This window comes from Hypomesus transpacificus, chromosome 17 (assembly GCF_021917145.1).
Source record: "Hypomesus transpacificus isolate Combined female chromosome 17, fHypTra1, whole genome shotgun sequence".
NCBI lineage: Eukaryota > Metazoa > Chordata > Actinopteri > Osmeriformes > Osmeridae > Hypomesus > Hypomesus transpacificus.
The window spans coordinates 422,973-450,597 of NC_061076.1; the positions used below are offsets into that span (position 1 = coordinate 422,973).

The 27,625-nt window shown below is 41.9% G+C and overlaps 3 protein-coding genes across 3 annotated transcripts; 1 reads left to right on the plus strand and 2 right to left on the minus strand.

The window, feature by feature from the left end:
- Positions 1 to 866: 866 nt before the first annotated feature.
- Positions 867 to 4,015, minus strand: dhrs7b (dehydrogenase/reductase (SDR family) member 7B). The gene is made up of 7 exons (XM_047039147.1): positions 3,939 to 4,015; positions 2,973 to 3,158; positions 2,533 to 2,651; positions 1,969 to 2,179; positions 1,528 to 1,620; positions 1,251 to 1,403; positions 867 to 1,113 (listed from the first exon to the last, which is right to left on the minus strand). The coding sequence occupies exons 2-7, from the start codon at positions 3,121 to 3,123 to the stop codon at positions 908 to 910; spliced, it is 933 nt and encodes a 310-aa protein (XP_046895103.1). The 5' UTR covers positions 3,124 to 3,158; positions 3,939 to 4,015; the 3' UTR covers positions 867 to 907.
- Positions 4,016 to 7,303: 3,288 nt separating this feature from the next.
- On the minus strand, positions 7,304 to 9,919 carry tmem11 (transmembrane protein 11). Its single transcript, XM_047038672.1, has 2 exons — positions 9,814 to 9,919; positions 7,304 to 8,329 (listed from the first exon to the last, which is right to left on the minus strand). The coding sequence occupies exons 1-2, from the start codon at positions 9,858 to 9,860 to the stop codon at positions 7,813 to 7,815; spliced, it is 564 nt and encodes a 187-aa protein (XP_046894628.1). The 5' UTR covers positions 9,861 to 9,919; the 3' UTR covers positions 7,304 to 7,812.
- Positions 9,920 to 10,435: 516 nt separating this feature from the next.
- Positions 10,436 to 27,332, plus strand: LOC124479772 (nuclear mitotic apparatus protein 1). The gene is made up of 22 exons (XM_047038671.1): positions 10,436 to 10,579; positions 11,278 to 11,396; positions 11,586 to 12,421; positions 13,324 to 13,405; positions 14,189 to 14,501; positions 14,961 to 15,072; positions 15,844 to 15,967; positions 16,410 to 16,466; positions 16,575 to 16,643; positions 17,066 to 17,155; positions 17,386 to 17,495; positions 17,742 to 18,079; positions 18,372 to 18,571; positions 20,464 to 20,574; positions 20,697 to 23,810; positions 24,090 to 24,267; positions 24,731 to 24,836; positions 25,396 to 25,552; positions 25,798 to 25,869; positions 26,464 to 26,668; positions 26,849 to 26,919; positions 27,031 to 27,332. Exons 3-22 carry the CDS (start codon positions 12,405 to 12,407, stop codon positions 27,088 to 27,090), a joined length of 5,586 nt encoding a protein of 1,861 aa, XP_046894627.1. The 5' UTR covers positions 10,436 to 10,579; positions 11,278 to 11,396; positions 11,586 to 12,404; the 3' UTR covers positions 27,091 to 27,332.
- Positions 27,333 to 27,625: the final 293 nt, after the last annotated feature.

A 27,625-nucleotide genomic window follows, 5' to 3' on the forward strand; every position in this document is an offset into this window, starting at 1 on the left:
TACAAGTGTATTATTGAACATCTTTACAGATCATATAGAAACTACAACCCCCGCTTTCAGCAACATGCACAAGTTAGACGTCCATATATGTAGATCTGTAGATTCTACTAAAACCTTTCATTAATACCCTTTCCATTTCCACACCTTTCCTATGCATAATTTTGAATATTCTGTACTGTAGTGCACAACAAATATTAGGTGTATATAACGATGATATGAACCAAACATCAGACTAATTATTAAGTTACACAATTACCGTTATTAAAGTAGTGAAAATAATCATATTTTATCAACTTTTAGGGGCAATAATGGACAATTGGCTACCTGCTTTTATCTTAAATTTGATTGACAAAATGTAAATTTATCAACATGGTTATTGAGCTCAATGCTTATCTGGCCCTGTATGTAGTGTCTACCCACCAAACCCTGTATGTAGTGTCTACCCACCAAGTCCTGAATGCAGTGTCTACCCACCAAGCCCTGTATGTAGTGTTTACCCACCAAGCCCTGAATGCAGTGTCTACCCACCAAGCCCTGTATGTAGTGTCTACTCACCAAGCCCTGAATGCAGTGTCTACCCACCAAGCCCTGAATGCAGTGTCTACCCACCAAGCCCTGAATGCAGTGTCTACCCACCAAGCCCTGTATGTAGTGTCTACTCACCAAGCCCTGAACGCAGTGTCTACCCACCAAGCCCTGAATGCAGTGTCTACCCACCAAGCCCTGAATGCAGTGTCTACCCACCAAGCCCTGAATGCAGTGTCTACCCACCAAGCCCTGTGTGGTTTTCTGGCCCAAAGAACAATTTGTTCCATCCTAACACAATACAAGCTAAAATCAAGATGGATGAGCACCCAACATGGTGATTTCCTTAAGTCCTTTTTATTTTTTACAGCTTCTTTTTCTCTCAATTCTCTTTGCATTTGCGTTCCTTTCCAGCACGAGAAGCCATAAGTTTGAAAAAGAGAGATGGCCACATGGTACGAATGTAGACAGCCAGAGTGGGCAGGGCTCCAGCCAACATGACATCTTTAGTCTTGTGACAAACAGCCTTCAGAACCACCTGGGCCACGTCTCTTGGGTCCCGGCCTGTTGCTGTGGTCTTGTCCAGAACTGGAACCAAAGTATTTAAAGGTAGAAGACGTTGCACAATATGGGCAATTTCATGGAATACTTCAATTTCAATTATTTTCAAATAATACCTTTTTTGTACTTGTATTGAAACATGTCATTGTCTCATATTGTCTTACCCCCATATTTGGAGCCGTCCCCAGTGACGGCGTTGACAGACAGGTTGGTTCTGATGTAGCCAGGGCTGACTACTGTCACCTGGACGTTATGACAGTCCACCTCTGCTCTAAGACAGTCAAAGTAGGCCTGGGTGGCGTGCTTGGAGGCAGCGTCTGCTCAAACAGGACATGATGAACAAGCCCTGTTTCTGTTTAGCATTGTACAGTGCAGACTGTGTTCTAACCCTAAATTTACCAACAAATACGATGCCTGTCAAGACAGATTTTTCAAACTTACATGCAGACCTGTACGGAATTGCAATTTTTCCCTGGATACTGCTGATGACGACAATGTGTCCACTGTGCTGACAAACCATTGAAGGCAAGATGGCTTTACATAATTACAAGGTGGGGTGGTGGGAGGGAGAGAATGTTTTTTGAAGATTAAATGCTGAATAGTCACACAAATAGCACAAATATCTAAAGATAAATAAACAAAATATTGTTAAACTTTAGAGATGGGTAGGTGATTCATTATAAAATTATGAAAATAATTCAACATTATCATTAAAATATATATATACAAATGAGAGACTGATGATAAGCTAAGAAAAAGCACATTTATTTTAACAGCGAAACAGCAGCTGTCTAAATATGTGGAGTGCTGCACTGACTGATTGTTAATTATTGTGTTAAAATTTTCATAAATTATTCACAGAAATGTAATAATAACACTGACCTTGAGTTAAGGCAATGGGCCCAAAGTAATTAGTCTCCATGACATCCCGCTGGATGGAAATGTCAGTCTCCAGAATGTTACCTCGGTAACTGATGCCAGCGTTGTTGATTAAGACATCAACTTTATCATAGCACTTTAGGATCTCCTCTCCTGCCCTGGAAACCTCCTCCGTACTGGAAAGGTTAAATGTCACCGTCCTGGGAGGGTAGGTCTGGTCACAGATTTCAAGATGGTGGTAAGATTCTGAGAATGACCACAACATTTAGCTTCAACACTTCCTACCAAGGGTCAAACTGCCTCTGACTCATAGCTGCTGTTCCAATCCACTGGGCTGGAGAACACTAATTGCATCACTGTCAGAATATTTATGACCTGCACTTTATTCTACACGACGGATTAAAGTCAAGTTATGTACTCTCAAAATGCTTGGAGAATTAAGGTAACCTGTCCTGGGTGAGTTAAGGTTACCTGTCCTGGGTGTGTTAAGGTTACTTGTCTTGGGTGAGTTAAGGTTACCTGTCCTGGGTGAGTTAAGGTTACATGTCCTGGGTGAGTTAAGGTTACCTGTCTTGGGCTGTCTGCTGCTTTTGCTGTGAGCTCCTGGGCCACCTTCTGCAGCCTTGCTTCATCTCGCCCACACAAGATGAGCCGTGCACCTGCAACATGGAATACCTCCGCACACTCTGCAGAACCAACATCCATCCATGTTCATCAGGGGTACAACATGCATCCTCCAACTCATCAACTACAAGTTGATCAGATATCACAATGCAGAGGTACATCTAAACAGAACAGGTACGTTGTGTTGTTTCCTCAGGGTTTCCTCAATCAATATATTTGACCCTCACTTGATGTGCAAGCATGTGTATGTACATTTTAATATCAGATATTTACTAATGACATTAATGTATGGTGAACATGATCATGTTATGTATGAGGATGCTATTTGTGCAAAAATGTTTTAAGGAGAATCCCTTTCATTTGACTTAATTCCCAGTTCCCACCTCTGCCCAAGCCAGAGCTGGCTCCAGTAATGACCACCACCAGCCCCTGCACGGAGACTGCCCGTCTCAGCCTCCGCACCGCCCGGCACAGCAGCAGGAGTCCCAGGCTGCCCAGAACAAGAGGCACCGCACTCCTCATCACATGCTCCATGACAGCAGACCTAAACTCAGCACGCCTGGAGAGAACTAAACCAGGGATGGGTTTCAAACACAGGAAAGTTCTTAGAACCCAAGTTACAATATCTTAAATTGGCTGATGCTAGATATTCTTTTGACAATGGCTGAGACTGGAGAGTGACCCTCCAAAACAAGTTATAACTAATCTGCTTGTTGAGCAGTAAATTATTAGAATCAGCTGAGTGGTGGAACAACAACCTAACTACCAGACATACAACATACATGGGCTCCAAAATCAGGCGCCCTTGACTTGCAATGCTTGAACAATACTTAAAAACGGACACACTCCACAAAAGAAATAAATAGCAGCAGATAGGCTGGTAGGTAGGCTACCAATACCGAGATTGGATAGGATGAGATCAGGCAAGCCGGAAGGAAACAATTACAAAAGATTGTAAAAAAGAACAATTACTCGGTTTTATTAGCAACGACGTCGGATCATGCCATCAGTCCATGACAGAGTGATAGCATGAGTGAGAAACGTGTCTCTCAGAAGGCCATTATATACATGAGCTGGACCATACAGATATAGTAACCACCAAAACGTGCTCTTAAACGGTACACATTCCACGACTTAATGCACAGGAGAAACAGCACACAGGTGATGCGTCACAACTCATTGTTTGTACTATTCTCTGCATCTTGCTCTTTTCCAAAGGTTGAACAGAGCACATTCCCTGAATCTATGTGTATTGTCAAAGGTCCGCTGCGTGACCTCTTGACCACAGCAAGAGACAACCTCACATATGTATAGAAAATCTGCATATCAGTGATGATAACACAACTTGCCTGTTTCTTCCAAAAATGCTGCTGTCAATGGTAAACAGCAGTAGGTGAAAATCCATACTACCGGAAGAGGACAAGCCAGTGCCGCTGACTGCCTTCCAAAATAAAGGTACTGTCATTCAAAAGTAGAAAACGAGGATACCTTTCAAAATAAAGGTTCCACAAGTGTAATTATAATATCATCGCTTGCTCATGTTTTCACCTTTGTTTTGGTGGAATATTAAGTAGTGATACATAATTTAGTATTCACAAATATACTTAACCCTTGTGTTATCTTCAGGTCATTCTGATCCTTCAGTCGTTGTGACCCACAATGTATTGCGACAACTTTACTGCATACAAAAACAAAGTGAAGCATTTTCTTTTAACCGTTGGGCTGTCTCAGACCCCCCACATAGCGAAGGTTAAAAGAAAATTATTTTTATTTGTTTTTGTATTGGGTAAAATTGGGTAAGCACAACGATGGTTCGTTATGAACCTTTGGGTCATGTGACCCGAAGGCAGCACAAGGGTTAAGTAATGGACTATCTATATAGAGCGGGACCTCACAGTGCGCCACCCAACGCGCTGTACAGTTGCCTAATTATCACACACACCAACGGCAAAGAGATATACATAGAGAGTAAGTGAAGTAAATTGGTGTTTCTCAGATGTTATGTATAATGTCTCCTGTCAAGCCTTACTCTGTCAAAAATAAAACATTTTTGTTTCCTTGAAGGTAAAGAATGTTTAATGTATACAACCAATCTTGATTCATCATCCTGTGATCCAAAATACCTGTAGAGTAACAACTTCATTACTATGACTTACTTAGGGGAGAAGTCTACATTTGTTTTTTGTTTTGTACTTACCCAAACATTAATTGCATGTATTGAATTCCTAGAGTCTGGACTCTCTGACTTACTACCTGCTATACCAGGACATACCATGCTTACTACCTGCTATACCAGGACATACCATGCTTACTACCTGCTATACCAGGACATACCATACTTACTACCTGCTATACCAGGACATACCATACTTACTACCTGCTATACCAGGACAGTATACCATGCTTACTACCTGCTATACCAGGACATACCATGCTTACTACTTACTATACCAGGACAGTATACCATGCTTACTACCTGCTGTACCAGGACAGTATACCATGCTTACTACCTGCTGTACCAGGACAGTATACCATGCTTACTACCTGCTATACCAGGACATACCATGCTTACTACTTACTATACCAGGACAGTATAGCATGCTTACTACCTGTTGTACCAGGACAGTATAGCATACTTACTACCTGCTGTACCAGGACAGTATAGCATACTTACTACCTGCTGTACCAGAACAGTATAGCATACTTACTTGGCTGCCTGGAGAAACCACTGCTATAGTGAGTTAGTGATCCATATTTAACACAGTTGCAGTAGTAGAAGTAGTGGAATGGTTTCTTCTGGTTTGCTGCCTCAAACATAAGTAGCATGTCATGTCCTAAACATGACTACTGGACTGTAGATGTACTCAGCACATTTTCTATAAATCAGCAAATGTTTTTTTATTTACTTTGTCAATATACAACATATGTAGACGTGTAGGAAAGAATGGTTGAAAAATGTCAATTGTTTCAATAGTTATGTTTTCCAAGTCATTGTAAAGAACCATGAGAACAATAACAGATAGAAGCTTTAGTGCTTTTTGGAAGGTTCCTTTCCAATCCTGCTCAGACCTTCCTGTAGGCTATCACTCCAGTCCCAGTTGTAACAAACATGATTCCGCTTGTCAATCAGCTCATTAGTAGAATGAGGAGTGCTGAGTTAGGGTTGGAATGAAAACCTACAGGATGGTAGCTCTTCAGGAGAAGGGTTGGGCAGCCCTGGAATACAAAGAGTTTAACCCTTGAGTTATCTTCAGGTCATTCTGACCCATCAGTTATTGTGACCCACCATCGTGTTGTGACAACTTTACCACATACAAAAACAGTGAAGATTTTATTTTAACCGTCGGGCTGTCTCTGGCCCCGGCCCCCCACATTGCGAAGGTTAAAATACAATTATTTTTTATTTGTTTTTGTATTGGGTTAAATTGGGTAAACACAACGATGGTTCGTTATGAACCTTTGTGTCCTGTGACCCGAAGGCAGCACAAAGGTTAAATATAGTCTCACACATTACCTGAAACCAAGATGTGCCCAACCTCCAGAATTCTGTTTGTGTTGCTAAACCCTGCAGGATTAACAGTGTGATAACACACTGGACACAGCTAAAGTAGATTTCTATTGTCAAGCCAAAAGTATTTGTACATGCTGACAATTCAGAAGAATGCTAATTTATAAGAAGTACTTTATTTATACAGCTTTCATCTAAATGCTAGGACTAACAATCTGTAGTTCATTGCAACAATGAAAGCAATATCGGATATCTTTCTATTGGAGAGATAATTTCTAAAAACCATGTTTGAAGGCAACTGTATAGTTTGAGGATGGCAAGCTTTCACTTGGGATGCAAACTACTCAGCCTCAGTCAATGAGCCATGTTTCTGAGTCAACTAGATGCTACACATTCAACATGCTACAATTGATTGTATTTGCTAATATGGATCAGCATTTTCCACCTTCCTGGGTCCACTTGACGTTGTCCGATTCAGATATTTGAAGAGGCAAGCTTTTGTTGTGTCCACTGATTGACTGTCTCTTTTAGTGGCTAGAATTTGGCGAATCACATGTGTCTTTGTTTCCCCATGTCATTTCAGTTGTGGGGAGCATATTACATATTACATTTACATTATAGGCAAGTATTACTCAATGGCGAAAGTCTCTGCCATATTAAATTAGAACAAATCTATGTATATGGTAAAGCTCAAGTACAGTAAAGTGTTAACATGGTAGTGAAAGGCTGAGAAAAGCATGGTGCTCATGTTTGGCTCAAAATCTATAAGTAAAACATGGATTTTCAACAATGACCTTTTATAGTCAGTCAACATCACAGACTTGGAGAATATTAGTACACCCAAAAAGACTAGTACAAACCCCATTAAAGAAACATTTAATATTTGAACAGCAATTAAATCTCTTAATCATGTTGTAGTATCCCTCAAAGATATACCCATCAGAGTAGGAGAGGAAAAATTGTCAAACAAAAATAAAGTAAGAAGTTACCTTATATTAGCAGGGGGAACGCGTGAGCAATCAATGTCAGGCATGATGATGTCACTGGAATCATTTCTCACTTCTCTCTTGCTCTTCTTAAGTTTGAAAACACGGTCACTATAGAGCCATATTTGAAAATAAGTTGCTGCTATTGGCTCAGAAAATCATTAAATAATGCAAGATTGTTTTAATGAAACAAAGGTCAAATATAATACAGGAAATTATGTTTGAGATATCCTAATGTTTAATGAAAGTGTGAAATAAGGATCAGCATGAAAGGGGTACAGTAAAAACTACAGGGAAGGAACAAAAAAGTTGGGAATACTTCAAATATTGTCCGTTTCAACTGCAATAATGCAGTCCAGAGTGACTTGCCTCTACCTTTGGGCACTAAGTGTGTATGTAGGCAAATACTTATAGGTCAGGAGAGGAGGAGCCAGGGTACCATGGAGATAAATGCACTACTGATGTTACTTACAAATAAAGAAATTGAAAAGGGAGAAACATTTTTACTATATCCCTCAATATATCCATCAAACAGTCCGGGAGTAAGGGTCCGGCCTGTGGGGCTTCCACGGGGGGCTTCCACGGGGGGGCTTCCACGGGGGGGCTTCCACGGGGGGGCTTCCACGGGGGGCTTCCACGGGGGGCTTCCACGGGGGGCTTCGTTTTGGAGGTGGGCTGAGTGTTACTTTCTTTAAATTTGACTTTTTATGAATCCTCTTCAGAGTGCGCTCATACGGCATAAAGTTCGTAGATCTTCTTTGCACAATAGGCGAGAGCAGCGAGCGCTATTGTGTTATGGAGTCTCTTTCTGTGGACATCGTCCCTGCGCACCAGAACCACAGGTGTGGAGGACGTCAGCGTGTGAAGGGGCAGCCGGGAGAGTTTTTGGCTGTCGTACTCCACCTGGTACTTGCAGCAGGGATCAAACTGCCAGGATATGCCATAGAGGGCTGCACAGGCCATGCTGAGGGCACCAGCAGGCAGGGCTACATAGCGGGAGTATTCAGGTGGCAGTGAGAGTGGCGTCAGAAGGCAAGCGGTACCCGATAACACTGCCGACTTGTGCAGGCAGTTGCCCACAGCAATCCAGCGGGCTGTTTCATCACCAATGCGTGTGGGCTCAATGACAATGTATTTATACTGGGCCTCCAGTGCCTGCTCCAGCTCATACTCAAACTGGTCCTGGGCATTCTCACCATTGTAGATCTCATGCACAATGTAGCAGTCTGTTGCTGCCATCACTCCCCTGTGCAGAGAGGGCAAGAAGTAAAACAAAATTAAGGATCAGAAGCAAAACAATTAGCAATTGAACAGTTAAAACCTCCAGTGAGAGTGCAACTGTGTATCCAAGTCTGTGTGAATAATACGCAAATGTTAAACAGATTACATAGCTAAGACTTGATTAGAAGCACATTTACAAAACCCCAGGGAAAAAGATAAAGGAAGATATATAAGATGGCTTTTTGTTGTATAAAAAATAAAGAAAAAAAGCTCCAACAGGTCAAAGTCTACAGTAAATCCTTAAACATTGTTTGAACATTACTGATTCAGTCAAAATCCATATTTAATACAAAATACAACCAACACCCAAAGTGTTTATGATTTTGTCAGTTCAGCAGTCAGTGCTATTTCCCTTCACTGTTTATTTAAGTGATACCTGTCATTCAATGACTATTGATAAATTCTACAACTGTGTATTGGTTGCATCCCTTTATGCGCCTGATGTCGCAAAACCCAATTTTCACCACAACTTTAAAATAAAAACATAGGGATACATTATGTAGAGTACTCATGTAAAGGGAGTGTTTTTCATCCTAAACAAATCATGAAAGTCCTATAAAACAAGTTTAAAACTTATTGTATTTATAAATAAATAAATATTAGATAACATGTGCACTTATATTATAAAGCTAACCTACCCAATTTCGTCTATTTAAAGACTATGTGTGTATATCTTGCCAACAAACTCGTTGAGCTGTCCTGGGGCAAACTTGATTTAACAAGTCTTGCTGTGTCTGGTCAACGTTTGGTGAAATGGTTGGAGAACAAGGATGTATAGCTTCCAGGGTTCAAAGCTAGCTATAGCTAATTGTTAGTTACCAGCTAAAGACTTATGCGAGATAGGGCAAAACAGCTGTCAATGATCCACTACTAACAAGGTTTATAACCTTAGCCCGCAGAATTTATTTATTTACGCAAACGATTAAGTTACTTACATGTCAACTAAAAGATAGCGACACTAAGTATTTAGCCGTCTACTAGCTAGTATTAAACTAAGCAGCCTACGCCAACGCCATGCTAGTACTAGCAGTTACTGCAAGGAGCGATGTCCAAGTTATTCTATCCATCGAGCAAAGCTGAATGTTAGTCGTGAAGCCATAGTTCTGGTTATTGCACTCCAGTGCTAGCTAGCTAGCTGGTTATAATAAAAAAAATTACATTGATTGCAACCATGACTTGATCCCGTGCTGTGCCACTACGTGCTAGGTAGTCCTGCTAGCTGTTTAACGCGTTAGCTTTCTACTGTTGGTGGTGGTGTGTGTGTGGCTAATGTGGAAACATCACATGAGCTTGAGCTAATCAAGGATGGAATTTCGTCCACTGTCAGTGGTATTTTAAGGGGCAATAACTCGCAATTCTACAGATTAATAAATGGTAACTAAAGTTATAGTCATGACAGTTAATTAAATTAGAAATCTTGGTTTTGTGACATCGATAAGTATAACTGACCTCTCTCTGTTAACTGGGACACCGCGCCTCCTTCCCAACGACGCCATCTTGGAGAAACAACTTACTTTCGCTGTAGACGTAAACTACCGCGGTGCATTGTAGGTACTGTAGTATACATATTATTATAATCAATAGAAGATGTTCACCATGTATCCCCAACAAACTCTTTCCCCCATAATGCAATGATACTACATTTAAATAAAATTATTTTTTATTGAAAGACTAGAATGATCAAATAGCCTACTTATACATACAGTGGTCAGCTGTATGTAGACGGATATTAAAGGAAAATGTATGCAACCACATTTCTGTGAACCGCATATTTATTTACAATAAAGAAGACGCAGTGGAGGGGTTATATTTTGTAATATCCGCAATGGCCAATCACACGCAAGGACAGCACTGTAAAGTAAGACGAGCCATTTCTAACATTGACCCACGAACGGTCCTGTAATTGCCTCAAGAATATTAAATTCGTTATTCCATATCTTTCGTAGCACTACGTAAATTGTCGACACAGCATGTTAAATAGTCAGTGACTTCTGAAATACTTACCCATATTGTGCCGTATTGTATCTTCTGAAGTTCCGGACCCTCTTTTGCGTCACTTGCGCCGGTGGGATGTGTTTTGTAATCAGAGCGCTAGCTAGCTAGGCTAACGATAAGCCAATTTACTTGGTGCTATCCCCGTCAGGGGGTGCAGGAAGTATCTTGACAGCTATCGCTACATTGAATTCTATTGCCATCGACCCGATGGCTATCATCGGTTTGTATAAATACATGTGATCTCACAGCCGATTTTGTCGTATAGATGTATATTTATTGGAAATTGGAAAAGTAGTCTATTGAACTACTGTAGACAGTCTAGTTGTAGTTACCACGGTTGCAGCTGTTCCTAGACCTGCAAGAAAGTAATCTCGAATCATGGCATATTCGGCACAAACGAACGGTCTCGAGATCAGCACCCCAGTTAACGTGGACCACGATAAAAAGCGGCGACAGTTTACAATAACACTAAATGGTACTTAAAACGAGTAATTAACTAGGTACCAAATAGTCCCATGCATGTCATGGATGGGGCCTTGTAGCAAGAGTGTAATTCAGCAGAGCTTTCCTATGATTTCGCCTGTGGGCATCAGTTTTTGATAGTTATTGACTCAAGTAATGATTTACTAAGATTTTAATAATGCTAGAGCTAGTCATGTAAACTTTAGGAAACGCAGAACTTAACATAGTCCCGGTTGTCAAAGTTCAAGCATCAAAGCTGTTTAAAAGAAGCCGAGGAAAACTGGCAAAATATGCTAAATGTAATATGCATGATTATATTTAAAACACATAGGTATTTAGGTAGAAAATACATGGATTGGTTAGATAAAACATTGTTTAGTACATTTCCAGCATGTTTTTTCCCTCCATGTTTTCTACGGTTATATAAATAGCTAAACTTGCTTTCTTTGTCTGCAGGCTCAAAGGATCGAGCTGTTTTGTTGTACAAGTTTGTTGGGATAAAAACGGTGGACTTGCAGCACACAGAGGTTCCAGAAGCTTACAGAGGGAGAGGCATCGCCAAGCACCTGGTGAAGGTAAAGAATGATTCTGTGTAGGAGAGGCGTTGCCCCCCACCCCCCAATTATAGCAATATTTCATAGCTGCAATCAAGATATATTCATTCTTTTGTCACGTTTGCCAGTATTGTGGTGTGACATTACTCGTTTGTAGCACGTTTGTCTATGCATCCCCATCTTCAAATATATAACTAGATTTCTTTCCAGGCAGCCATGGATTTTGTGGTGGAAGAAGACCTGAAAGCCCACCTTACCTGCTGGTATATCCAAAAATATGTGAAAGATAATCCCCAGTACCAGGAGCATATTCAACATTGATTTAAAGACTTGATCGATCAAGACTGAACAGTGAGTTCACAGCATTATTGGTTCCTTAGTACGTTACCACAAAATATGACATTGAGCTCTTTCAGGATCTTCCGTGAATCATACATTGGCCAAGAATGAAAACCGGTTTGGTGGTTATACAGTCCTAACCCCATCCAACCCTAACCCAAACCAATTTGGTGGTTATACAGCCCTAACCCAAACCAGTTTGGTGGTTATACATAAGTCTCCACTACTTGGTCCCAGACCTGAAATGTAAGCATGTTAGAAGTTTTGGATCCATTTTTCTCGCACTTATTTTGGTAAAAGGTTATTTACATTTATAATGAACCCAAATAAACATGAGATTGTTAATACATGAGGTGTTATGGCATTTCTTTCTATATATATCTTACTTCCCTTTTCAATCTAAGTGTTTATAGCTTGTAAAGCCACCGAAGTTTAGCCCTAATCCTGTATAACTGTCATGGATTGGGTCAATTTGGTTTGGGATTAAAGTGCTGGAGTGTTTGCATTTCCGTTTTAGGATTTGATGTGTCTTGTGTGTATAGACTGGTTGGTTCTTATTTGAATTGAGGCTCTCGAGACATCTTGCATCTTTTAGTCGTGTTATGATGACAATACATTCCCTCTGTAGAATCGTTTTTTTTCTCCAGTGAATAATTGTGGAATTCTCGAAGGTTGTGGAGAAATAACATCATGTTCAGCAAACAGAAGTAAGTCATTTGAAGACATGCGACTGAACAGTTTTCAACATTTTAAGTAACGTCCCACAAATTAGATTATTCTAAATGTAACTATAGTTTTGTTACTCTGGTAATGTGTTTTTACAGTGGATTCTTGTTGAATTCTTTGTTGTTTTAAAGAAATAAATGCCCACATGGTGATTCCGAGGTCATAATACTGTATAAAGTGTGCATATTTTAGGGAATTGAAGAATGTCAGCTTTTTTTGTAGGGATTTCTTTTATTACTGTATTCATATTGCTAAACGTCATGGTTATGGCTGGTTATGGCTGTGCCAGAGGCGTTTTGAATCACTTAGCAAATCAGCTTGTCATGTAGTAAATGTTTTTTATTATGTCCGACTAAGAATGTAGAAATCACTAGTTCAAAGCAGGTTTAAACATGCGTAAACATGCTTTCTAATTGTAGCTCAACATATCACTGTTATTTAACCGTGATGTGCTTACGTTCCAACACTAATGTCTAGAATGCTAAAACAGTAATGCCTTTTTTAAAGCCCTAAATCCTATACATCTCTTAAAGCTCTTGTACCTATCATCTTAGAGCTCTTGTACCTATCATCTTAGCGCTCTTGTACCTATCATCTTAGAGCTCTTGTACCTATCATCTTTCGGGGTATCATCAGTTTTCTGTGTTGTCCGTTTTCCTTTTTGTGGAGTAACCCTTTATGTGGAGTAATCCTAACACTTAATGTGGAGTAACCCTAACCCTTTATGTGGAGTAACCCTTACCCTTTATGTGGAGTAACCCTTTATGTGGAGTAACCCTAACCCTTTATGTGGAGTAACCCTTACCCTTTATGTGGAGTAACCCTTTATGTGGAGTAACCCTTACCCTTTATGTGGAGTAACCCTTACCCTTTACGCGCGTAGGGGCCAGAAGGCCATGTTCCATCCAAAGACCAACAGGCAGAACCAAAAGAGAAGAAGGTGTGTGGACCCACCTGTGTCTCAGGTACAGACCCTGACTGGCGCACAGTGTCAAATAGAAATGCTTGATGCTCTTTATTTATCAAGGATAGGAGATTCACACAGCATGAGATTTTAAGATCTGTCGTGTTTCAACATTTAGCAGACTCATGGATTTTCTGGCCGCATATTCAAAATATATTTGACCTGTTTATGTGATGCACCCACAGATTTAGGGACCCACACAGTAATTGTGTCAGCAGTTGGTAAGGCTGCAGCTCTAAGGATTTCGGTTCCTGCTAGTGCATCTCTCCAGAATGGCTCCCTGGCCGCTGTCCCGCTCTCAAGGGTGATTAATCTGTGGTTGGATTGCTGAGTGTGGGTGGGGATAGCTAAGTGTAGCATGTGTGTGTGGTTATGGATGTGCGCGTGCGTGCTTGTACGCCAAGTGTGATTACAGCAATGGTCAGATGGCACTAACCAAGATGGCACTCATCCAAATTAGCCGCAGTGAGGATTTAAGGGTACTCTGCCAAACTGATAGGATTATGTGCATGCAAGTAAGGATGCTATTCCTCTAGACATTTAACTGTTTAGGAGGAACTGGGGTCAAGAACATTACTATGTCCAGACCAAGCAGAAAGGTAGCCTTTTATTGCTTTTCTAAATACTAATTTTTTGTGTTTTTCAACTAATCTACCTATATTGTCTGTATGTTCATTCAGTAAGTTCATTATTATTTAATTTATACTTTTGTCATACACTATTACCTGATTTCATCCTTTCTTATTTAGTACCTGAAATATCCTCATTTTGTTTATCTTTCCAGGACTGTGGTTCAGCGAAAATGGCAGTGACTGGAGGAGGTGAGCAGTCTGGCAGCAGTAGCAGGAAAAGTAGCAGCTGTAGCAGCAGCACTGGCTGTCTTGGAATGAGTGACCGCAGAAGCAGCACTGTGGCCAGGCTGGACAAGACACCAGCTCCAGCTGGGCGGAACCAGAAGGGCCAGCAGCATGTGAGGGAAGGACGTCTCCTCTCCAGCAGATGGGACCCTCCTGCAGTCAGCACCTTCCATCTTCCTGCCCACTCTGGAACCTCTTGCTCCTCTGTCAGCCATCTTGACCAATGCTCTACCCCAGATGGTAAGGACAGTCCTGCTGTTTGCTCTAAGTCTACGCATGTTTTTTTGGTGCTTCTTTTGCCTGTTTTTTATTACCTTTATTGACGATGTTTGATGTCGGAGAGAAAGTGTGGTTGTGTCTGGTGTGGGCCTTGCGTCCTAATGCAGACCTTAACACTGGAAAATAAAGATTTATTTTTGTAATTATGAAAGCACTACTGTCAGGTTTTGCATAAAATTGTTTACCAAAGTAGTTATAAGTATTTCAAACAAGATAACTTATATTTACAGACATGGCAAGCCACACACTACCCACATTTTACCCTTGCCTTTCCCATTATTCAGTACTGAACTGAGTTTGTGTTTTTAATTTGTATGCGCAAATTTTAGTGCATGCATGTGCATAGAATCTGTGTGTAGGATATTGTGACACTCTCACTTTGTGTGTTTCTCTCCTGTCTCCAATTCAAACATTGTAAAGCAGATTGTCTGGACTCACGGACAGTAGAACGTGGTTCCTCGTCCCTTGAGAACACAGCTCCAGACGTTCAGCAGAGATCTCCCCACTCCAGTGGTCTTGGAGACATGTTTAGGTTTGTTTACATTTTGTAGTCCTTTCCTCTTCAAATCTTACTTTTCCATTCATCCTATAACTTAATTAAAGTCAGATTTTTTCCAGTCTAAGAAAATAAACGTGTCTGATCCTGTGGGTGTAACATTTACATGTAGTCATTTAGCAGACGCTCTTATCCAGAACCACTTACAGTAAGTACAGGGACATTCCCCCTGAGGCAAGTAGGGTGAAGGATTACTAGCCCAATTCCCTCACCGCTCAGCCACCTGACTCCCCGTATAAGTGAGAGATATAGCAATTTCCAATTGTTCCAGATGAATCTTCTAGCCAGCAAGGTGACATCTTTAATGGGTGTAAGGAGGGAAGGCAATGAGGGTGAGACCCATCCACTCATTACGACCATGTCTTTCACAAACAGAAGATCCATGTACACATTCTAAAATATCAGCCAAAACAGTTAGCTTTTTTAACCGGCCGCATCAGAATCAAAACTTAGTTTTCAATACATCACTGTTGGTAAGGGTGTAACATGGGGATTAGACTAAATTATATCAAACATGGCATTTAAACCTGTTCAAAACTATATTTACAGAAACAATTAATTCTGAGTCTTCATCAGGTCACATTCCTCTCCAATTATTTATATTATCCATCAGAAGGCGTGGGCCAGTCAGTGTAAAAAGGGCCAATTTTTCCAATTGTTCCAAAGAGGGAGAATTGTGAGCATGTGGTATCAAGTTGAACAGGATGCAAATAATCCAATTTTAATTGTGTATTTATTTGTGTGCAGCAGGACAGAGCAGTGTGAAGGAGATGAGACCAACCTCTCCTCAGAGCTGACATCTTCTTCTGCTCCCCCTGCCAACACAACACGGCAAACTTGCTACAACAGACTTCCCCACAGCAAGAAACAAGTAACTGACATAAGCTTGTCTTATTTGCGAAACTCGCTTTATGGAATAGGCCTCTGTTCATGAAAGAATGGTTTTCCATAAAAAGGCTTGTGAATATTTAGCAGTGAAACCCTCACCTGTTCTAATTATTTGTATTTATTGTTCCCCTAAGACATCATCAAACCTTAGCCTGCCTCTTATGTGAGACACTAAACAAGCACTCACACTGTTGCCATTATTCAACCTCCATCTGTCCTGTCCACCTTGTACAAGAGACAAACATCTGCTTGTTGTTGCCCATGTTTCTGTTCTACACAAGGACTGTTGGTGCCTTGTGATGAGTCGTTCCTGAGCGATTAGTTCCATTTAGATTAAATCTTTTAATATGAACCTAATAAACAAGTAATCATGATTCATAGTTTATTTTTGACTTTTTCTGTTACTCTTTTTGATCCAAAAACAGCCTGAACTACTTAGCTTCAAAAAGGGATGGATGACAAGATTGTATGAAGATGGGCAGGTGAGTATGTACATACTTGCCTTGACCTACACAGAGTAAACACATACCATCATGACCTCATCCTCTATTGATGTTATAACTTTAAATGCTCTGGTATTTTTCTTATAGTGGAGGAAACACTGGTTTGTCCTGACTGACCAAATCCTGAGATTTTACAGAGACTCTGTCGCCGAAGAGGTGCCTGGTTGTTTATCTGTTTGTCACATATTTGTAAATCTGCAGGGTTCTAAAGTCACCCATATTACAAAAAACATTGTCAATTTTATGAGGATGGATGGGGAAATGCAAGACAGCCCACACAGTGGTAACCCTGTATTGCTAGCGTCTGTGTACAATGTGACCTGCAACCCATTGCCACGCATTACATTTTCAAAGAAAATTACAGTTCCACCATCTGAATGGGTATGGGTCAGGAATACTTAGCACCAAGTACTGGACACCACAAGGCTCAGGGCTGATGTGGTTGCCTTTCAAAGCTTTCTTTAAGCATTTATTTATTTTATAAATATTTTAATATGCTTCTATGAGAAATAACCTTCTACAATGATTATTGTGTGTGAAATGCATATAATTTTCAGTGTTTTGTGTGTTCACAACAGGCAGCAGATATGGATGGCGAGATAAATTTGTCCTCTTGTTATGACATCACGGACTACCCAGCTCAGAGAAATTATGGGTTCCAGATCCATGTGAGTTCCTTTGATGCAGACTGATTATGGTGGTACAAATGAATTGCTTACAATAATATGTAGTGTAACTTTATGCTAAAAGTAAAAATTTACATATAATGTGTGCTTGCAATCATCATTTGTACCTTTTTCTTCATATTATTTTACTTAAATTATTATTGCTATATGAGCATCTTTAATACTAGATTATAAATATACTATTGTAGTTATACTGTCACTCTCCCTCCCAGACTGAAGAGGGAGTGTGCACGTTGTGTGCACTAACAGCTGGGATACGACGCAGCTGGGTGCAAGCGGTGATGAAGACTGTGAGGCCCTTTGTCAACCCAGATGTTACCAGGTGAAGGAAAATGTATTTGTTATAAAAATTAAGACCAAGTTACTTTGTACAGAATATATGAAAAACACTTTCATATATAAAAAGTACGAAATATATTATTGATTAAAAACATTTTGCTTCATTCGTACGAATAACTTGCTTTGCGTTTGGTGTGAACACAGCATAAGAACAAATACTTCAGGATTCTATCGCACACATGGAAACCACATGACTAACTGGACTAACAGTGTTGACTGTTTTCCTCAGCTCTAACCCAGACCAAAGTGCTCCACTGCGATCACAAGTTCCGAAATACAAAGGGCCGCAACCAGTGGAGGGAGCTGAGAAAACTGTGCAGCCGAAGAGCTGTGGTTTAGACTGTTGCCCAGAGAGGAGGTTGAAACCCTTTGACGGGACAGAGACGAGCCTCAAACAGGTCCAGCGGGAGGACCTGAGCAGAGGGAGACGAGGGACCTCTGGGGCCGGCGGCTCACCACCCTGCCCTGTGTCTTCACAAGGATTCTCCTCCACCAGCTCATCATTTCAGTGTCTCAGAGATATTGCATTGCTAGAGGCTTCACCTATTACCAAGTCTACAGAGACAGGTAATTATTATTATTAGTTATTATTTGTAACTGTAAAATTATTTTTATTTATTATTTGTAACTATTAAATACCATTAGTCATCATTAAAACAACACATACACTGATATGCTGACTTGAGTGTTTCGACATGGTTTTGACACGCAAACCCTTGTCTAAGAAAGGTCCCACTCCTCACAGTGCATTTCAAGGAATTTATTAAGTTGAGAGAGCAAAACTCTGTTAACATACCTTATAGAACTTTAATGTCTGTTTAGATGCTTACTTATGTGCTGTTGATCTATTCTGCTTTAGGTGTGACAGAAACACTTAAATATGGCGGTACTGAAAAAAAGGTTGAGGTTGATAGCTTTGAATCTACACCAGAGCTATCCAATGACAATCCCCCCGGAGTTCAGCTGGAGATGGAGGTAGAGACTACGCCCTTGAGAGAAGAGAGACCTGAACCGGTGGAGGAGAGAGCAAATCGATCCTCTAAACAGCTAGTCAAAGAGGTGTGTTTCTGTGTGATTGGTTCTTTAAATCCAACCCATTCATGTATTCATCCATTCATGTCAGCAGTTCATCAGAACTGTGGACTCCCAAGTCAATTCATTCAGAGCAATATACATGTTCAACCCTTTATGTTATTATTACCCACCCTAACCCTTTATATTATAACTAACCATAACCCGATATTATAAAGACAGTGGAGCAGCCAGAGTGGTAGTGTTGATGTTAAAGAAGGGTGCACCAACCTAATATTCAACATAGCCAGTGAGACAACATGCTCGGAACACTCAAGATCTTTAAAATCTTATTTTCAAGGGTTTCAAATTTCGGCAATTAATTCATTTCATTCTAGATTCATGCATTAAACCTTCCTGACATTGCCACAGAATGCAGTAAAAATTAGCTTTTTGGAAAAATTGGGAAATAAGCAACTTACTGTTATGTAGTCCAAAAAACCTCGAATTTACATTTACATGTATTCATTTAGCAGACGCTTTTATCCAAAGCGACTTCCAAGAGAGAGCTTTACAAAGTGCATAGGTCACTGATAATAACAACAAGATAGCCCCACAGCATTGCGGGTAGTCAAAAACAAGAAGTACATATTGTGAACAACCAAAAAAATAGTGCTAAAGGGAAGAAACCATAAGAGCATGTAGTTAAACAAGTTAAATTACACAACATTAATCTTTAAGTGCAGGTGTACCTGTAGGAAAGCAATACAAATAGAATGAACTAAAATAGAATACAACAGTTTAAACCAGCTACCACTAACCAACAAGAGCAACAGTCTAAGCAAGAGTCATTGTGATCCTTGAGGAAACTAGCGTTGGGTTCAGCAAACCATTCCTAAGTACCATTGTACTCCCGGAACAAGTGCGTCTCGAGCCTTCTCTTGAAGGTGGAGAGACAGTCCGTGTCTCTGATGGAGGTGGGGAGTTGATTCCACCACTGGGGTGCCAGGCAGGAGAAGAGCTTGTGCTGGGACCGGGCGGTCTTGAGAGGTGGGACCACCAGGCGGTTGTCTGAAGAAGACCGTAGGTGGCGGGTGGGGGTGTAAGGCTGCAGGAGAGACTTGATGTAGTCGGGCGCAGTCCCGTTCACTGCTCGGAAGGTCAGTACCAGGGTCTTGAATCTGATGCGGGCCGTTATGGGTAGCCAGTGGAGGGAGATGAGGAGCGGGGTAACGTGGGAGCGTCTGGGTAGATTGTAGACCAGGCGGGCCGCTGCCTTCTGAATCCTCTGAAGAGGGCGGGTTGCGCATGATGGGAGACCGGCGAGCAGCGAGTTGCAGTAGTCCAACTTGGAGAGGACAAGTGCTTGGACAAGCAGCTGGGTGGAGTGCTCAGACAGGTATCTCCTGATCTTCCGGATGTTGTAGAGGGTGAATCTACACGACCGGGAGACCGCAGCAATGTGGGCCGTGAGGGAGAGCTCGTCATCCATGGTAACCCCAAGGTTCTTGGCAGAGGATGAGGGGGTCACCGTCGCAGATCCCAGGGTGATTGAGAAGTCATGGGAGATGGACGGTTTGGCCGGGATGATGAGAAGTTCCGTTTTGGCAAGGTTCAGCTGGAGGTGGTGCTCAGTCATCCAGGCGGAGATGTCTGCGAGGCAGGCCTCAATCCTAGCTGAGATCCCCGGATCGAATTTGTAATCTTGTCAAAATAGTAAAAGAAGTGAATTTTGTCAAAATAAGTGATAACGTTTTTAGTATATGGAATTGAATGTATTCCTTTGGGTGTCCACAATCATGAATTAATCAGTAATGTAGAATACTTGAACATGGCTTTGGGCTTATGTATTAGTGTATAAGGTGTTGGATTAATAGTGGTACCGTACAATAATTGATCCTTCTACTGTAATGACGTGTTTTGATCATGTTTATTTACAGTTGGAGAAGACACAGCTGGAGTTGACCAGAGTTCAACAGAGGAATCATAACTTGCAAGAACAAATACAAGAAGAGAGAGGACGCTATTTTAGGGAGGTACACCTTCTGCAGGTAAACACTGCATTGTGTTCACATGATACACTAATTTATCTGACTCCCTTTGCTTTGCCTTTCATGAGTCTTACTGTTTCTAATAAAATGTCTACAGAAAACCTATTTTTACTGTCCCTTAGAATGGCCTGCTGTCATCTCCCAATTCACCCTCTTCAGCACAAGCTAGTGCCTTTCAGCGGCTACAGAAACTGAACCAAGATTTGCGGTTTGAGCTGGAGGCTCAGAGGCGATGTCAGGAGGACGCGTGTGAGGCGGAGCTAAGAACAAGGGCTGAGTTGTTAGCTCTGCAGGCACAGGTGTTGAGTAGCAGTGAGGCTTCAGCGCTCGCATGCTGCGCCAAGGTGGAGCAGGAACATCAGAGCTCTCAGGAACAGTGGCAGGAGATGGAGGGCTGTGGAACTTCACTGCAAATGCAGCAGGTCAATAGTGAGAAACTCAGTGCGGCACCTCATGCCCTCCAGCAGGAGGCGCTGTGTCTTAGGGAACAACTGCGAGAGGCGTCAACAAAACTGTGTGCCAATGAGAAGGCACAGGCGGAGAAGGAGGAGCATCTACAGAAACACCTCAGATTACTGCAGGAGAGCCAGGATAGGGAGAGGAGAATCCTAGCTGCTGGTTTGGCACAGGCTGAGTGTCGTGCTCAACACCTGCAGGAGCAGCTGGATAGGGCGGAGCAGCAGGTGGAGATCTTCAGGAAGGGACATACGTCGGTCATGGGAGTTGTAGAAGTAGAACAACAGCTTCAAGAGGAGCTAACCCGCACAGTAGTTGCAGTGGGCGTGCTACAGGAGGAGAGGGCTCAGCTCAAGCAACACTGCCAAAAGTTACAGAAGCAGCTTTCCGAGGCTGATAGACAGGTGAGCAAGCTGCAGAGCCGTCTGGAGACAGAGGAGACGGACTACTACAACCTGGAGCACTCTTACGAAAGGGCCTGTGAGGAGCTTCAGATAGCCGAGGGGCAGGCACGAGACAGGGAAGCTGTGGCATGTGATGTCAGGGAAGGCTACGAGAGCATTCTGGACAGGAAAGAACGAGAGCTAAGCGAAATTCTAGTTAAGATGGCAGCCTTAGGTAACAGCCTTGAAGAGACGGAAAGGAAGCTAAGTGAGGTAATGGAAGGATGCAGCTGTGCCTCCTCTGTAGTGGACACAAAGTCTTTAGAGCAGAAGGGTAAAAAACAACAAGTAACAGGGTCTCTGTTTAGAGTGACTGATAACAGACTGATCACATCCAGCAGTCTGAGAGCGTGGGAAACCCAGACGTCTCCCCACATCAACTGTCCTGATGAAGAACATGTAGATGGCAGCAAGTCTGGCATCGAGTGCTCCAGAGATCCTCCCTCTCCCGTTGACCAGCACATTGTTGCTGCAGGGGACGACCCAGATAGTTTCATGTCTGTCATAAAGGGCCTTGAGAACAAGCTATATATGACAGAGGAGAAGCTGAGAGATTTAACCCAAAGACTGAAGGAGCCGCAGGGCAGATGGAGCAGTACCGACCCCCACCTGCAGTCCCAGCTCACCCAGAGCCAGGCCACGGCCCAGCGTCTCAGCCTTCTGCTCCACAACCAGGCCAAGCAAAGCCGGACCTTTGCTCTGGAAACAGAGAGACGCACCAGGATGCTTGAAGGCCAGTTACAGGCAGCACTTGCAAGCGTACAAACCTGCCAAGAAACACTTACATCTCTGCTAAGAAACTGTGGCAAAAGTAACACAAAAACTGACAGTGCACTCTATGAATTTGAGATGCAGTTAGTTGCTGCTGCTGTCTGCCTCCGGCAGGGGGGGGTAGTGACTGAGGATCAACAGCGTGAGTGCTGTCGTTTTTACAAGGAGAGAGAAGAACTGATCGACTATAAAATTTCACCGGAAGGTAATGGTTTGGGAAGTGGACCATACAAGTTTCCCCACAGTTTGCTCTCGGAGGATGGAATGGAACCGTTTGGTCAACTGTTAACCTTGGAAGCATCAATAATGGAAAGAATGGTGTCAATCCTACAAAGTCAAAATATCTCCCATGGTTTGGCTGACCTTTTGCTCACTGTGGATGAGGCTGATGTTGCACAAATGTACAAAAGTGTGCTTTTAAGAAGAAACGCAATAGAAGAAGAGGAAAGAATTCAGATCAGAGAATCAGAGCAGGAAATGATTGAAAGTTCTATTCATAGGGTCTGTACTAGAGCAGAATTGACATATTTAGCTTTAAAATTATTGCGTCGTTATGAGGACGGACTCAAAGGAGACCTGAAAGCTGATGACTCGAGCACTGCTCATCTACAGCAAGACTTCGAATCCTGTAGTGTAAGTGATGAGCTTCCCTCTACTCACATGAGTCCGGCTGACATCAGTCCACCTGAGCTGGCCCCGTACGAGGAACACATGCAGCTCAAGGCCTCAAGCTTGGAAGAGGACGTACGGGAGAAGCTGCAGAATAGGGACACAGCTATCTTCTGTAAGGGCAAAGCAGAGAAACAACATGGCTGGGTGGAGAGTCTTGCAGCCCAGCTGCAGAGGAGAGCCACAGTCCTCCAGCAACTTTGCCAGAAAATCTCTAAACCAAAGATTAGTAATGTAGAACATGCCAGTGTGGATGACTCAGTCACAATCTCATACCCTCTGGAGCAGGTGTTAGTTCAGCTGCATATAACTTATGTGGTTTTCAGGTTGTTCACGGATTATGAAATAGAGTTGCAACATTGCAAAACAGAAAATAAAAACCTGCAGTCCCTGTTCCATGAGGAGCAGCTTGCTCTTCAGGAGGAGCGGCAGAACTTCAGCTACTGTTTGTCTTGTCTTCAGATGGATAACAACACTCTGAGAGAAAGTTTGGAGTTGGCTAACATAAAGAGAATGGCTGTAGAAAGCGAGACCCAGCAGAAAATAACTGTTCTTCTTGCAGATATTGACTCCATAGAGGACCGCCATGAGAGCCAAGTGCAAAAGCTAGAAGAGGTGTTCCAAAGAAAGCTGCGTGAACTGCAGCAGATCCACGAGGACGAAATGAAAGGACTACACAGACAACATTCCCAGTCTGGACTCAGTCCAGGCTCAGCCCTGCATGCAGATAAACTGGAAGTGGAAGGACATCAGTTGTTGGTGTCAACAATGAAGCAGCAAATCTCTGATTTTGAGACTCAAGTAAACACAATAACAAAGAAGCTACAATGCAATTACTTAGAAGGAGATGAAGTTGCCATGAGAGAGGCTTGTGAGAAATACTTGGAAACAGTGAAGGTATGGAATATAACACCCTGACTATAATTATGAACTCTTAAAGAAATATACCAATTCAATGAAAGATTACAGCCATAACTGTCTTTTAACTCAAGTAGTCTAGATACATTAGTATTTTTTAGTGAGGACTTTCCATCTTCCAAGCATAATCAAGGATTAGGGTTTTCTTTGATTCTTGGGAATACCTTTTAATAAAGGAAAGTATATGTAAATTATATATTGGTATCAATTATATATAAATGACATGCCAAACTCTTAAGACTTTTTTTCATTGTACAGGCATCCTGTGAACAAGGATATACTGCCATGGTGGAGGTTTATCAAAGGATAGTGGGTGACCTGCAGTGGCGGCACCAGTTGGAGGTGGCTACAATCCTGAAAGAAAGAGACAGACTCTTGAAAGAGGAGACTTCTGCCACTGTTGCTGGTAAAACAAGCCCATTGTCACCACTGGTTGGTGAGATATCCCCCCCGTTTCAGATGCTTGCCCTGCTGCTAGTTAGCCCTGCTGCTAGTTAGCCCTGCTGCTAGTTAGCCCTGCTGCTAGTTAGCCCTGCTGCTAGTTAGCCCTGCTTCCTGTTAGCCCTGCTGCTAGTTAGCCCTGCTGCTAGTTAGCCCTGCTGCTAGTTAGCCCTGCTGCTAGTTAGCACTGCTGCTTGTTAGCAAATCCCATATAGGTGCCTCTCCATACCCTGTTTGAACCCCTAATTAGTTTAGGTTGTCATAGTGTTCCTTTGAGAGTTATCTTTGGGTTTGCACCAAATTTGACCACACCAAATGTTTTAGAGAAAATAAAATACATTACATATCGAAGAGTTTTATGCATTTCTATATCTAGCGAAGTTAGCTATTGTAAACTACAAGTCTGCTAAAACTGTTATCAACTGGACATTCCTTTCTCTTCTTTGTATTGTTGATAGCAATTGAAGCAATGAAGAAAGCGCACAAGGAGGATATAAGGAGGAGTCATCAATCTCCAAACAGCAGCGTCAGCTCAGACATAAGGACTCTGCGTGCTCAGTATGAGTAAGTGGCAGGGTTAGGGTTAGTGGGTTAGGGTTAGTGGGTTAGGGTTAGTGGGTTAGGGTTAGTGGGTTAGTGGGTTAGGGTTAGGGTTAGGGTCAGGGTTAGGGTTAGGGTTAGTGGGTTAGGGTTAGTGGGTTAGGGTTAGTGGGTTAGGGTTAGGGTTAGTGGGTTAGGGTTAGTGGGTTAGAGTTAGTGGGTTAGGGTTAGTGGGTTAGGGTTAGTGGGTTAGGGTTAGTGGGTTAGGGTTAGGGTTAGGGTTAGTGGGTTAGGGTTAGTGGGTTAGAGTTAGTGGGTTAGGGTTAGTGGGTTAGGGTTAGTGGGTTAGGGTTAGTGGGTTAGGGTTAGTGGCAGACGTGGGCATCTTGCTGGACTAAACCTGAATGAATTTGAAAGAATTTTTAAAAACTAAAATAATCTCTTCAGGTATCTACAGTTTTTTCAATTCTGTAATATGTTTCTAGGAATAAGTAGGCCCAATTCCTTATAGACTGAGACTGGGCCCTGAATCTGCTGGCGCTTTTGAAGAAGTCACTCACAAAATATTCTTTTGGCAATGCAGAGAGGAGCTTCAGTTGCTGCAGAGAGAGCTGGAGGTCTTATCTGAGCAGTACTCTCAGAAGTGCCTGGAAAACTCTCAGATAAGCCAGGCCCTGGAATCGGAGAGAGAAGCCCTACTGCTGCTGAGAGACAACCAAGAACTCAGATCCCAGAAGCAGGTAAGCAAGTAAAAAATGAATTGAATACACTAAATATAGGATTGAGGCTAATACTTCTATAACATATTGTGCAGTACATCTCTTTCAGGCATGGGGGACATGATGGGATAAAGGGGCACAGTGTTACTGGGGTCCCTAACCTGGTACCTGGGTTTATATTATGTAATATGTTGTATTATTATAATACAGTAAATGAGGTGTCCATGTAGCTGTCTGCTGTGTAACCCATCCTCCTATTTCATCAGGCGCTGAATCAAAGACCGAAGACAAAGACAGAACAGGAGGTGAGTGGGGAGCAGACTGGCACAGAATACCAGGTACATGCAATTTAATTTAGTTCATTGATCACAAAGGGTTAGGGATGTTTACAACCTGAAGGCAATAACATTATTTGTAAAGCAGGTGACATTCTACTACCTTAGCTTACAAAAAAGAAAGAAGCACAACATATTTACATGTTTAATGTATGTTTCTGTTAAGGGCAGTTAAACAAAACTGCAATAGGTAACATTGTAAAATATATTCTAAAATGAGAAACAGCACCCCCAAATCTCTACAATAGAAATGTACTTGTAAACAGCATAACAATATTTAAGGAATTCAAAATAATTTTTAATATGGCCTCTCTTTGAATTTTTTTGTTTATTACTTCCTTTGCAGCTTAATTAAAATCTCTTAAATACCGCCATTGTTGCCGGTCACGCAGTATTCACATAGCCCTAGGTTTCAAGTAAGCTCCCGATCTTACTTGGTTTTAAGGGGTGTATACCCCCTCGTCTTAGCCCTACCCCGAGCTCCAAAAGAGTATTGGGACACCACTAGCTCCCACGGGAACGCGCAAAATTAAGGGGAAGGGGTAACGGGGAGTATTGGGATTCGGCCTAAATCTGTTTTTGTCATATTCTGTGCAGGACAAGGCATATGTTACAGACAAGCTCAAAGCTCTTTACAATGAGCTGAGTGATACACCAGGCCTCACCCCAGGCCTCACTCCAGGCCTCACCCCAGGCCTCACCCCAGGCCTCACTCCAGGCCTCACTCTAAGGGGCGTCAGTACAGGAAGAGGAGTGAGCCTGGAGGAGACTCAGGTCAGACCCACTGCTGCTCCAGAATATGGTAAGATATGTTAAACAATCATCAGCAGATTTGTTCAGGTAAGAGGACAATGAGTTGTATTAATAATAGTAATATACAAAATGTGTTTTTACTGAAGTAAATATGCTAATGTGATTTTTTCTTCCTGGGTATGCTATATGTATACGCTCATTCCCATGTCTTAATTCAATGGGATTCCAGACACGGGGACTTCCAAAAGCAATTCAGATTTTCTGGAAAAAGAAAACACCTTAAGCAGACAAATTAGTGGGGTGAGAAAAGTAGGTTAAAATTATATGTGTTTGTACATGGATTAACAGGACATCAGTCTGAGTCTGAATCTTTTTCATGCTTCTGGCCTTTTTGTCTTCTTTCAATTTCAGAGTCTGAAAGAGGGTCTCTCTCCCCGAGAAAGCGTGCAGCTGTTTGAGTCTCTGGAGTAGATCTACTGTTGTTTGTAGAGGTTGTAAGTGTGAGTTAGTGTGCCTGCCTCTGATTCTGTCTCTCTGTGTGTTAGTGTCAGTGCTTGTTCAAATATGGTTTTGTGAATTGGTTAATGTTGAATGTTTTTCTCGATAAATTGAGTAGTAAATTGTAACATGGAATGAGCATGTCTGTGTAGGGGGTTAAATATTGGCCAAGCAACCAACACGAATTCCCCTGTGGTTTAAAGGAAGATGGGAAACTGAACAGTGTATTAGCATGAACCAAATAATGCCAATACCAATAGAATTCCAGGTATTTAACAATGGGTTAAATCAGAGCAAGAATGGTCAAAGTAAGGTTAAATGAAACACACATTTAATATCATTGCAAATGAATGAAATCAATTACAAGGCAAACATGTTACAAAATGAAGGTTTTAAATCTTACCCACTCTACCGTGATCATTGTAAATCAGAGAGAAAGCAAGAGGTGAGCAAGGAGTAGGACAGTAGGACAAGGGAGAACTGAGGAGAAGGTCTCAGGAGATGAAGA